Source organism: Pipra filicauda, unplaced genomic scaffold (genome assembly GCF_003945595.2).
Source record: "Pipra filicauda isolate LSUMZ 115617 unplaced genomic scaffold, ASM394559v2 scaffold108_size2327098_pilon, whole genome shotgun sequence".
Lineage (NCBI taxonomy): Eukaryota > Metazoa > Chordata > Aves > Passeriformes > Pipridae > Pipra > Pipra filicauda.
This window is the reverse complement of record NW_024103529.1, coordinates 1,737,900-1,751,032: the sequence shown is the minus strand read 5'-3', so window position 1 is coordinate 1,751,032 and position 13,133 is coordinate 1,737,900. Positions and strand designations below refer to the sequence as shown.

The 13,133-nt window shown below is 39.1% G+C and overlaps 1 protein-coding gene across 2 annotated transcripts in view; it reads left to right on the top strand.

The window, feature by feature from the left end:
- MCC (MCC regulator of WNT signaling pathway) overlaps positions 1-13,133 on the top strand; it is a 205,038-nt gene that overhangs the window by 127,381 nt on the left and 64,524 nt on the right. For both annotated transcript variants that reach the window (XM_027712627.2, XM_027712630.2), the window contains 2 exons: positions 4,790-4,903; positions 12,466-12,608. In XM_027712627.2, the coding sequence (XP_027568428.1) occupies positions 4,790-4,903; positions 12,466-12,608 (257 nt within the window). The remainder of the gene's footprint in view (positions 1-4,789; positions 4,904-12,465; positions 12,609-13,133) is intronic.

Below are 13,133 nucleotides of genomic sequence, written 5' to 3'. Positions count from 1 at the left end.
ATCTTAATTTTTGAGTGGTTCTTGAATGGCATTTTCTGTTTTGAAAGGTCTGGATTGTTGTCAGTCGGAAGAAACTGAAGTTGAAGGAGCAAGTTAAGGTGATACAAAAAATGGTGAGGGTCTTGGTAAACAAGTCACTGTGGACAAGCTTACACTGCCTGGGATGTTGTAACCAGCCCTATGCTGTGGGTCACCTCAGTGCTAAATGCAGAGGATTGAGTGAGGTTCATTCTTGGGATTAGTTTTCCACTCCTTTCTTTCCTGAGGGACAAAAGGTGTGCCCATCACCTGAGCAAGCTGGAAAGGAACATAGGAAAGAAGTTTGGCATCTTGAGATTTTCAAGGGACTGCACTGAACCTTGCTGTTTTTCTCCTAAGTTAATTTTCTCCAGTCATGTTTGGCAAAAGGGGAAATAGAAAAAAATAGATCTGTTTCCTCTTTCCATCAGTTCACTGATAGAGACATAATTTTTCTTACTTAAATTGAGAGTGACTGTAAAGATAGTAGGAATGCTAAATTCACTGAAGTGGAGATAAAATCCTTCTAAGTATGGACATATCAAACCCTTCCTAGCTCATAATTGCATAATAATTTAATTTTTTATTTTTACTTAAAGAAAGGCTATGGTCCAAGACAATGTGTTAAGGCTGAGTTGAAGTGAAGACAGTATTTTGTCCTAAGCTTGGTGTCCTACAGCCTCATTTCCATACATTCATACATTGCTGTTACTTTACTCCCTCACTTGGAGTGGAAGTAGCAACAGATTCCTCCTCTGGAAGATGAAAGCAAGGCTGACCATTCTTGCACAGTATCAGTGTCAGTTTAAAGGCTGTTCGTGTGGATGTGTGGGCTGCCCTCCAGTGCCACAGTCAAGATTCATAAGAATCCCAAAAGAGTGAACTTTGCAACATGTAGTTCTTTTGTGCAACCTCCAGATTCAGATACTTTTTCTCTTTTGGTTAGTTTTAGGTGTCAGTGTTGGGCTTTTCTTCTCATGTTACCTAAAATTTTGATTTCTATGATGTTGTAAACATCTGTTGTAGTAGAAGTAGGGCCATTGCTCTAGGCCTCAGGCACACTCAGAAGTGCTATTAGCACCATGTTTCATTCATCAAGTGTAAATTGCCAGATGTCATGGTTTGAGAGCTCCAAAAAATCTAATTCTCTATCAAAGCCCCCTCCCCCAATCTCAACCTAGTATAAGATGTGTTTTTTCCAGACAAAACACGAGACTCAGAATGGGGGAAAGGGAATATATTACAAATGACTGTACAAATAAATATTATAATACATTACACATAAATATTATAATACATTATACACACGATCTCAACTATCTCTGCCATGACATAAGTATTTACAATGGATCAGATCTCTTCTCCCCTCCAAATAAAAGTGCAGGAGGGAAGAAGGACAGATCCCTTCTTCAGAGCAGCAATGTCTCTAAGGCAGCAGGTCTCTCTGTGCAGCAGCCATAACTTGATTATTGTAGCTGGATCTCTTTTCAATACACACAAGGGGGTCTCCAAGCCTCTTGGCCCGTCGTCTCCAAACGAGGGTCTTTCAAGACACAAGGGGGTCTCCTTTCACTCCTCTTGGCTCTCCTTCGACTCTAAGTGAAGGTCTCACCTGTGGACTGCCAGCAGGGACTAAACTCGTTTCACCACAGGTATATTACAAAATGCAGGGGCATCTTCGTGAAAGTCCCTTCCTCAGGGGGGTTCACCCCTGAGTCAGAACATCTTGGGCAGCATTCAATTGGAAGCCTTTGCCTCAAGAGTTCTACCAGAGCTCCTGTGCTCTGTCTCAGGCTGCCAGGCTTGCCAGCAGCAGCGAGGGGGGCCAAGGTCAACCTCCTCCGCATTCCTTCTCTGTCCTGGTCCAGCTTCAGGACGTCTTTGAGCTTCTCAGCTCCTCTCTCTCTGGTGCTGCAGCACTCCAAGGCTCCTCTCCTTAATAGGAGTTCATCTCCCTCCTTTCTCAGAGGTCTCAGAGGGGTATGGGGTTTTATTCCAGGTCTTACCCCAACTCTGTCTCTCTGCTGCTGTCTCTCTTTCTCAGCTCTCCTTCCAGGAGTTCTCTCTCTTGCTGCATGCCGTTTGCTGTTTGGTTCAGTTCTTATCTGTCCTGGCTCTTAGCCATAGTCTCTGGACGCTGCTTCTGCCGCTGCTGTCTCTGCTCACCCACAGTGGAGAAAACTTTCTTAGCTCTCAGCTGCAGGCACCTAGCCCAGCTTTATGCTGTTCCAGGTCCCCGCAGCCCCCCGCTGGGGGCTGGGGGGCCCCAGCCCCCAGTGGGCCTGCTGCTGTTTCTCCTCATGGCTTTCACAACATGGCCACTTCTTCTACTACCAAACTACAACTAACCTTCTCTTCCGTTTCCTTGTGGTATGTTTACATTTCGCAGAAGCGCCCATTGGACAAAACTTCAAAACTTCCAGGGGTCACCACCCCCTGGGATTTTACCATTTTACAACTGCAGGGGGAAAAACTGTTTCCCCCTACCACACCAGATTAATTTTTCAAAGGACAACATTCCATAATTGCATCTTTTTTCTTCTTTTTTTTTTTTTAGTATGTTCTAAAACTGATCCTGCTCACTGAAATAACAGTAGTTTACCTGTTCTATGTAATTTTTTTAACAATCTTTAGTGTATTTTCTTTATCCAACAGTTTTTGCTGTGATTAAATTTGGGGTTTGATTTGTTTTATGAAATAGGTTGAAATATTCACAAGTGTCTGCGAATGAGAAATTATTTGTGATCTCAGTCTAGCCTCTAGTAAGTCAATTGGTGTGTATCTGCTGTGGAAAACACAGCCACAGGAAAGCCAAGGGGTTAAATAAGAGTAAGGTCTGACCTCTAATGATTTCACAGCTCTTTTAGAGATGCAAATGCAAACAAGGAAAATTGAGCTATTGTTCTTAATATTTCTCTCTCCTATAAACAAAACCTTTGTTTTCCGATACTGTCTTTGTGTCAAATGCCATTTGTAAATACTTTACATTTCAAAACTAGTTCAAACCCCATATTCATTTGTGCTTGTATAGAGACAATCAAAGCATTTTGTCCTGTAAAGTATGGCATCTTATTTGTTCCCCAGAGAAGCTGTAGGATCTCCAATCTTAGAAGTCCTCAATCCACCTGGACCTGGTGGGTTGGGTAAGGGCCTGGATAAGTGACCTCCAGATAAGTGACCTCCCTGTCAGCCTCAGCCATCCTGCGAGTTTGCAGATTTAGAGTCTTCAATATTCGGTGCATTTTGGAAAGGCCTGGTATCTGTGTTAATTAAACTCAAACCAAATGTAGAAACGTTTACGCAACATGTAATTGTGCATGTGTGTATTTGCACTTAGGCAAATAACTGCATTTCCTAAGAAGTTTTTGTAACTGACATAATAAAAATGCTTTGTACTGAACTCACAAATGAAGATGTCCAGAGCTTCTAGAATAAGCATTTAAAACTGCAGAGTTCGCATCCAAAAACCTTTTTAAAGTTATGTTTTCTGTCTTGAAGCCAGAGGATTTTTTCTATAACACTGACAATACTGTATGTGAAGAAGCTTTTGCCAAATAATCTAGTCTCTCTGCTGTCATGAAGCTGCTTTCATATCAGTATGTGAAAGCACGTATGGTTTTGCTGGCTTCCAGTATTGGAAAGGTAAAATTGTTATCAAAATAGGACTCACTAGCTGATTCATTGTAAATGAAGCATGAAAAATAACTTTTAAGTGACCCGCCCAATAAAATATCAGACTGAGGGACTGAAACTGACTGAAGGACTAGAAGCAGGGTTTATGTTTCAGTCTGAGTCTTGACAGCAGAGCAGTGTCTGCTGTGTTGCTTACTCTGGTGTGAAAGGTCACTTTTGTTTTCTTACCCAGTATAACTTGAAGCTGTTTCTTTACTACTACAAAGAAAGACTTCAGTATTAGTGGCTAGTTTTCCTCCAGGACTTTTCAGTTGTAGTTATCAGTACTGAGTGTTGAATTCTAGCTGATGCCTTTGGTGCAACGATTAATGGGATATTTAAGGACAAAGAGAGTGTGAACGAGTTAAAAGTATAGGATTCTTGTAAGAACTGTTCTTGTTTTCTAAGTTGTGTAGCTAACCTAGTTTCAATGTTACTAGTTATCCTAACCTGATAGATATTACCAAATGCTATCAGTTAAATGCAGAACATATCTTTCATCAAAAGGATCGACTGCAGAAAGAAAAACAGTTCATGTCCTTCATGTGTGGGTTCAGTAGATTAGATTTGTTGAAACTCACTGGCATGGGACTGAGCAGAACTGCAGAGCAGTAGCTCAAGGTGGAGTAAGCTTTAGTTGCAAAATAAACCCAAATCCTCTGCATGGAGGTATTCCCTTCACCAAACTGATAATCTCTCTATGTCTAAAGGCATCGAAACTTGATACACCTTACTCTGTAATACCAATCTTAGTCAACATTTGCTATAAGGTTTTAGAGCACAAGACTCAACCTGCCTCCTAATAAACTAAAGCTAGAACTAATCTACACATTTCTACCTGAATTATTCTTCATTGTATTTATCCTTATAAAGGATATGGTGAAGGAATGTGTGTGCTGTCTGAAGAGAAAAATTCCATGTTAAAAATATTTATTTGCATGTAGATTCCTTTTAGACTTTGTTCTAGTAAAGTTCTTATTAACTACTACAGAAACCCAGTGATACTGCAGCTGCTGTATAATACTGTCTCTTCTCTGAAATGCTACTGCTACGTAGCTTGCGAATTAGTTAATTTGTTTCTTTCATTTTTGTCTTCCAGCTTCATTTAGCAGCCCTGGCTTCATTAAAGGGAGACATAGTGGAGCTTAATAAATGTCTACAACAAACAGAAAAGGAACGTGACCTGTTGGAAAAGAAACTGGCTAAAGCACAGGTGAGCAACAGTAGTTCAAGATTCTGAAGATGGTCCTTGGTTTTGTGGAGCTGTTGTTTCTCAGAGAGGAATATAGTATGTGGGGAGAGGATAAAATACTCAACAATGTCAAAAGTGAAAAGAATTTTAAGACTGCAAGACACATACTTGCCATGGGTTATAAGTTTTATGTGTTGATGACATTCTTCAAAAAAACCCCCTAAAAATAATTAGATTAGTTTTGGTTTGAAGCCAATATAAACAACAAATGCTTTGAAATATTTTAGAATATAAGACTTGCAGCATACCCACAGTTGTAGCAAGTCAATAACTACGATGATTCCAGCGGAGGCAGAAAACTGGAATCCTTTATTGGACTTACAAGTTCATATTTAAAGGGTTTATGGTTTACATATTCAACAGGGGGTTGTAACTATTACTATTATTATAAATAGGAGGTTTCAGGGGATGACATAAGGGAAAAACCCAGGTTAACAAATTTGGGTTCTTACACATACATCATAGGAGAAAACCCATTTTATCTTAGGGGAATTACAGAGGGAAAAAGGTATTCAGGTTTACAGAATGCAAGGATTTAGGGAACACAAAGGGAGAGAGAAAGCACAAAAGGTCTTCTGCAGGGGTTTGATGAGATCAGGATGCCGACTCTGGCTTGGGCAGAGCATGTGATAACATCAAGCAAAGAGTCTCTTCACATCCTGCTGGAGAAGGCAGGAAAAATCCTCAGGGCTAAGGTCAATGAAGAGGGTTTTTCCCAGCTTCTGTAGCCCACGGCTTTTTGCAAAGACCACTCAAATCTCTCTCTGCAAATATTATATTTTGGGATCCTATACACAGTGGATTAGGTAACTGGTTGCAGAGCCTTCCACTTCTGGGTCAGATGTAAGTGCAACACAAATTAACACTGATAAAAGTTATTGCCAATTGTCAGTGCTTTGGTGTTACATGAGAAATTATTTGTGATCTCAGTCTAGCCTCTAGTAAGTCAATTGGTGTGTATCTGCTGTGGAAAACACAGCCACAGGAAAGCCAAGGGGTTAAATAAGAGTAAGGTCTGACCTCTAATGATTTCACAGCTCTTTTAGAGATGCAAATGCAAACAAGGAAAATTGAGCTATTGTTCTTAATATTTCTCTCTCCTATAAACAAAACCTTTGTTTTCCGATACTGTCTTTGTGTCAAATGCCATTTGTAAATACTTTACATTTCAAAACTAGTTCAAACCCCATATTCATTTGTGCTTGTATAGAGACAATCAAAGCATTTTGTCCTGTAAAGTATGGCATCTTATTTGTTCCCCAGAGAAGCTGTAGGATCTCCAATCTTAGAAGTCCTCAATCCACCTGGACCTGGTGGGTTGGGTAAGGGCCTGGATAAGTGACCTCCAGATAAGTGACCTCCCTGTCAGCCTCAGCCATCCTGCGAGTTTGCAGATTTAGAGTCTTCAATATTCGGTGCATTTTGGAAAGGCCTGGTATCTGTGTTAATTAAACTCAAACCAAATGTAGAAATGTTTAAGCGGTCATGTTTAGGCTTTTACTTCAGTCCTCCCTTATGCTGGCCTTTGCCTGCATTTCCTAATGGTTTTTTTCAGCTACCTTAAAGGTTTATGGGCTTGTAAGTGATACTGTTATTGCAGACCATCAATGCAACATCCAGAAATAAAAAACACTTTCATGTTTTTATTCCCCTCAATATGTGAGCCAGAGCCAAGCTGAGAGTTAACATGGTATATCAGCTATAATCTGGAGAGCCTTTTTTAATATCTGTGGCATTCTTCAGATAGAATCCTCCATCTTGTTTACAGTTTGATATGAGGCTGCATTTAACAATCATTAAACTGTCAGAATGATTCACTGTATCCAAATGATCCTGATCATTCTGCATGACCACATTGTTATTATTTGTATATGCTAACCACAGGTTTTTGTCAGTGTTTTACTTTTATTTCCAAATCTTTGCTTAAAAATACATGTATTATTTCTCAGCTAGTGAAAAGTGCCTTGTAAGTGCTCCCATTCAGCACGGAATTGGTGGCAACTGGGATTAAGGATCAGTCCTTAATCCCAATTATCATGTGCTCTGTTAGCACGAGATTGTTCAGTGTTTTCCTTGATGGGGTATCAATTATGCATGTGTATATAGCACTCAATTTTTCATGCTGAGGGTTGTTTCATGAGCTTGACCCCTGTGCTTATGAACACAAGCCTAGTGATGACTGCCACCTTTCACATATGAAATATGTGGAAACTAACATGCTAGCTAGATTTCAGATAAATTACTTTTTAATGAGAAATTTCTAAAAAGTTTTAATGTTTTATCTCTTTTCAGTTTATTTTTTTTAAAATACCCTCAAGCAGAAATAAAATACAATCTTTCTTAAGGAATAAACCATTAAAGAAACACAACTCATATATTCAATGCGTTGGCTATGACTAAGTACTGAGACTGAGACTGGTGAACCACTCCATCTTTTCTTCTTTTTCTAACTGCATCACTTCCAAGTAGATACGTCACTTAACATAGTTTTTTGAACTTTTCCTCCCGCTCCACAGGGATTCATTCAAATTCATATTGTATCATACAATTTTTTCCTCTACAGCTTCTGTCTAATGTGAATCAGAGGTTCAGAAGGCATAAATTAAATAGGAGGTGTTTGAGGTTCTGCATAACCATACTCAGATGTTAGTTGTCCAGTATTAAATCTCTATTCTGCATCTGGATTATACTTACAAAGGCAGCACATGTTTCATTTCAGCTGGCATGGTAAATGCTCTCTGGAACAAATAGCTCTTAAATCACATTTTTGGTAATACTTTTCCCATCATTTCATGAGGCATGTGAGGCATTTTGAAGAAAGGATTAATGATTTGCAGAGTGGAGGTGATTTGGGGAACCACAATTCAAGTAATCAATGACAAATGGTGAAGAAAGATAGTTGGATAGCCTGGGCTTAAAATTTTGTAAAGTGATGTAATTGATTATTGGTGGTTGTAGCATGCTTGCTTCCAAATCTGCAGTCTGTAGAGACCTGCTATAATTTTTCTGTACATGCCTCTATTATTTTAGTAACACAGCAGATCTCTGTCTCTTGTGTTTTTGTCAGTGTACAGTTTGGCAACGAGGTGATCTCTTGAATGAAATTTGCTATAAAGCACTGGTCAATCTCAACTAATGTCTTCTTCCAAAAATCTTTCCATTGTTATGAGAATTGTAGTGTTTTCTGCTAGCTCTGCCTGGCATGGTGTCCTGGCTTTGATAGTGATAAATACTGGATGTGTGAAGGGAGAGCATAAGAAATGCATAGAGTTGTCCCCCTTCACACTCCCCCACCTTTCTGCCAACATCTGTGAGCAACAGGCTACACTGCATTTTGTAGTCCTATATGGTCCTTTCCTCTGTGGATTTTTTTTTTATAGTCTTTTTTATATAGTCTGCTTTCTAATCTATCTACATTCTTGGAATTTCCTACATCCTATGACATTGAGCTCTGCAGTTTTGTGTTAGAACATGGAATTTAATAACATGCTAAACATTTCAGTAAATACAAGAATAGACAATTCACTTACTACATCTTTCTTATCATTTCATCTCCTCTCACAAGGTACTCCTACTCTCTCATTCTTTGTTCTTAGTCATAATTTTGAGTTTCCGTAATAGCTGTAGACACAGGGTAACGAAGACTTTGCTGTACAATTCTGGACTGTGTATCACACAGTAGCATGTCCCATTACTGCAGTGATAATTCTTTACCATCCTCTTGATTATTCAGAATATAGGGAGGGACAGCAGAATTTCAGTATAAGAATTAAACCAACACTCTGTAGTTATATAAGAACATAAGCAACATTCTCTGCAGACGTGTAAGAACATGTGAACTTCACAGGAAGGCTTCAGTTTCTCATTTAACAGAGTAACTTGAAATAGAAGTGAGTGGTGTTCAGATGAACATTGAAATTACTCATTCTGTTGTGTGATGTCCTTATCTGACGTGGATTAATTCTGTGTACTTGTATTCATCTTCCACATCAAGTATGCACAAAATATACAACAAAACAATTAATTCTGACTGTGCATGTTGTCGTGATTGAGGATTTAGCACCATAGACTTGTATTTACACATAAATTTAGATTAATGGATTGCCACTTTTAAATCTGCCACTCCTCTTAAATTAAAGTACTGTGTTAGTTGAGCAAAGACTTTTAGTTCCTGTAATCCTGTTAGACAGGTTTATCATTGTGGCTTGTTCAGGTGATGACTTGTATTCTGGTGAACAACACCATAGCCAGTGTTTGTCTCTGCAGGGCCTGAGGCACTGGGGCATCTCTTAATGAGCACTGCTGCTGGTGGTTCTTTTTTTTGTCCTTTGACTGAACACTGCGAATTTAACATAAAGGTGAACATAATTTAATGCACTGCTAGTGTTTCTTCACTAGGAATTTTTGTACATTGATAGGCAGAAGAATCACATATTGAGACAATAAGCTTGGGTTAAATTATTTTCTCTTACCATGGTTCTCCCTCATCCTCTTCTTGCTCTTGTGGTTGAACACCGTCAAGAGTTCAGACAATAGTCTTTCCAGTCATTGTTAATTTATATCGTACACCTTGGAAAGAAATAAAAACTGGTAGCAGATCATTTTGTTCTGAGACTCAAAGAACAAAAAAACTAAGGAGGATGATGAACAGTTGCAATATCCCAGAGAAAAAATTCAGCAGCGGGTACCAAAAGATGCATTTGTTTCTTTTTCATTTTGAACTTTGAGATGAATGTTCCATAACAAAGAGTAATCCTGTATACCAAAAAGAATTTTCCATGGCTGCATTTTGGGATCCATACTGAACTATGTTTCCATTGTTCGGATGCTTTTGCCTTTCTCAGTTGAGGCTTGTCATGGATGACAGAACTTTGGAGATGTAGTTCTGTGCCCACCTCCAAGGCAGTGCAGTCCTTAGTTAGCATCGTGGCCTGTCTTCCACAGAGATTTCCTTTCAGCCCTTTTCAGTTGCTTTTGCCTAAGATAATTCAAGAGTGCTTTTAAAAAAATCAAATGTGAAACTATTGTCTTATATTACCAGACTTCTGGTTGTTCACAAAGTACATCTGTCACTAAACGATGGTTGTCCTGAAAAATGGTGACTGAGAAACGGCTGGAGAAAACAGAAAGCAAGTCTGGTAATGTGGCTGGGGTCCATTAGTGAGAGCCCATGTATCTTCAGTCAAGATAAACAAATTCTGCTTTTCAGTGTATAGCTTAGAGAGATAAAAATTGTTGTGATAGGGTTTTTATTTATTGTCAGAAAACAGTTATTATACACTTCATCTGAAATCATCTCTGGTTTAAAAGGAAAAAAAACACTAGTGTGTATAATTGATTGATCTGGTTAATGCTTAAGTACCATTTATGGACATATGTGTGTGTCAGAGGAAATTTAGATTTTTGTTTATTCCCCCTAAATCTGCTCTAAAGCTTTTGTGAAACGTTTTCTCTGTGTTCTTTCTGCACTCTGAAGGCCATGGTAGTTCTTCAGACGGATACGATGTTAAAAACCGAAAATGTGATAAATAAATTGTGGAAAGTTTCTACAATTATAATATACATCTATAAAGATATCAGTTGCCAACATGAAGTCTTAGAAGTGAGGAGAATATTTTCAGTCTTCTAAACTGTGTCCCTTTGCTCTCTTTTTCAATGTGATGATGTGATCTGTTGCTCCTAGTATAGGCAAAAGTGCTTTTGGCTACAGCTGGAGTAAGAAACTATTTTGTTGTAGTCTATGGAAGGGTCCTCTAATGTCTGGGCTACTTTTCAGTGTGCATACTCATGAAATCTAAAAATCATGGAACAAATTGTATTTAAAATTTAAAATGAAAATATTATTGAAGGTCAGTGGAAATCTTAGTTTTCAATCAGGCTTTTATATAGGTGATGTTCTCAAGCTATGAATGTAAGTGGCCAAAAAATATGAGAGCAAACTATGAAAATTCTGCCACACCTGCTAGTTTGGATATGTCATATTTATGATACAAAGGGTTTAGGGAGTTACCTCTCTGTGGAGTGTTTACTTGATTGAAAAAAGCTTTTGATGCAGCAATGTTGGAGAACCTCTGTCATCATGGCTAGACTTCACGAACGAAGATTTGGGAAGGGCTCTACCCACGTTACAAGCATGCTGGTGGCTAAGAAGGCCAATACGAGATAGACAAGTCTGCTTGCAAAAAGCACAGCAGAAGGGCTCCTTAGGTGGTATATTCTGCAGGGCACGATTATTTCTGCATTGTCTTTTCTCCTCAAGAGTGATCCTGCGTGCGTTCTCAAAGGAAACAGCAGCGTTATAGATGCCGTGTCTCCAGGCCTCCCAGTTGGAGGCCAGAGTAGACCAGTTATGGTGATCAGTATGGCCAAGGCTGAGATGCTGTTTCAGGGAGTCCTTGAATCTTCTCTTCGGGGCTCCTCTCTTGTGGCAGCCAGTGGCAAGTTCACCATAGAGCATGATCTTGGGGAGGCGGTGGTCCTTCATCCTGGAGACGTGCCCTGCCCATCGCAGCTGTGTTCTCAGCAACATGGCCTCAGTACTTGTGACTGCTGCTTGTTCTAGAACAGACGTATTGGTCACATAATCTGACAAGTGGATGTTTAGGTTTGTACATAATCTTTAGAAATGGCTACTAGGATTTTACATTGCAGGTCTTCAGTGAAAGGATTGTAGGTTTTATACTGTCAATTGGTTGTGAATTTTCTTTTCTGACAGCATAGTACATACCATTGTATGGGTGCAAGCAGGCTTGAACGAAGGGGGGCATCAGAAGAAAAACGTTAAAAGTCTTACTCTTTCCAGCCACTACCAAACATAACTTCAGTCACCATGCGCTCCTGGTTTGTAGTTGCAGTAGACTGTAATTGTTTGCTGTAATTGAAATAGAGTGTTTGATGGTCAGAAGAGTAAGCCAAAGAGGCTAGATTTAAAATTCTGTGGGAAAGAAGGATGATTTTGTGATATGTACAAAAAACAAACAGCCTTTTAATTGTTCTAATCATAAACATTCTATCATAGAACACTAACATAATAAAAATATGCTATATTATTTTTAAAATTTAATTAAAACCAAATACTTATACTAGAGAAGAACCCATAACCTCAAAGTGTAATTAATTTTCTTTTCTACATTTCCCACATAATGATGTGGGTTTTGCCATAGGAATTGTTCTAATTCAGAGCATGTTGGGAAGATCCTTGAAGATTCACAATATGCCTTGAATCTCTTGGATTCAAAGATCAATATTTGTAGCTATTTTGAGTTGCAAATGGTGTTTTTTATTCAAGCGGGAGGGGCAACTTCTGCCCTTTAAAAAAAAATGATAAAAGTACACAGCATATTCTGTCGGTTTCTAAAATCTTGTAATTACATACCTTTGTGTACCTGTCAATATTTTATCTCTCTCGTTTTTGCTTGCTAAGGATGAGTAAGAAAACCATAACGCTGTGCACTTTTGCCTTGTATGTGATCTCCATGCAGGTATTCATAACACCCTTTCTGTTCCTGGTTTCTCTGCTTTAGTGTGAGCAATCCCACCTGATGAGAGAGCATGAAGATGTGCAGGAGCGAACAACGCTGCGCTACGAGGAACGCATCACAGAGCTGCACAGTATCATTGCTGAACTGAACAAGAAAATCGATCGACTACAGGGAACAACAATAAGGTACAACAGCTTCCTGGAAATCCTGGGCCAATGCAAGACAAGTGCAAAACATGGTGTGAATTATACTCTAAATATAATTTGATGACAACTTTAAGGTAGTTGGGCTTGTTGTGACTGATGCTGAATAGCTGCCCATAATTAAGGTGTGTGTTCTGCAGAGTACCATCCCAAGACCTAGAAGTGCTGCATTCTCTCTGGCAAAATAACACTTTGCTAACCTAACAAGCACTGCAAAAAACTGCACTGTGCCATGTAAATACTCCTTTAGCATAATGTCCTGGGGAACCATGTAAGAGACAGCAAGGGTGTATAAAGGAAGATGAAGCCACCCAACTTGAAGCTGTGCTTTTAACTTTGTTTTGTGGCCTCCTGTAGATCATCTAAGTGAAATCATTTGTGGTGAGCATTATGGCTGAAATAGATTTCAGTAGGTTTTTCACCTGCTTGTTACTGGTATTTTTGACAAAACACAATGGTACAAATCCCATTGTTGTCTGTCTTTGGAGCAGCAAGGCTTAGGGTATT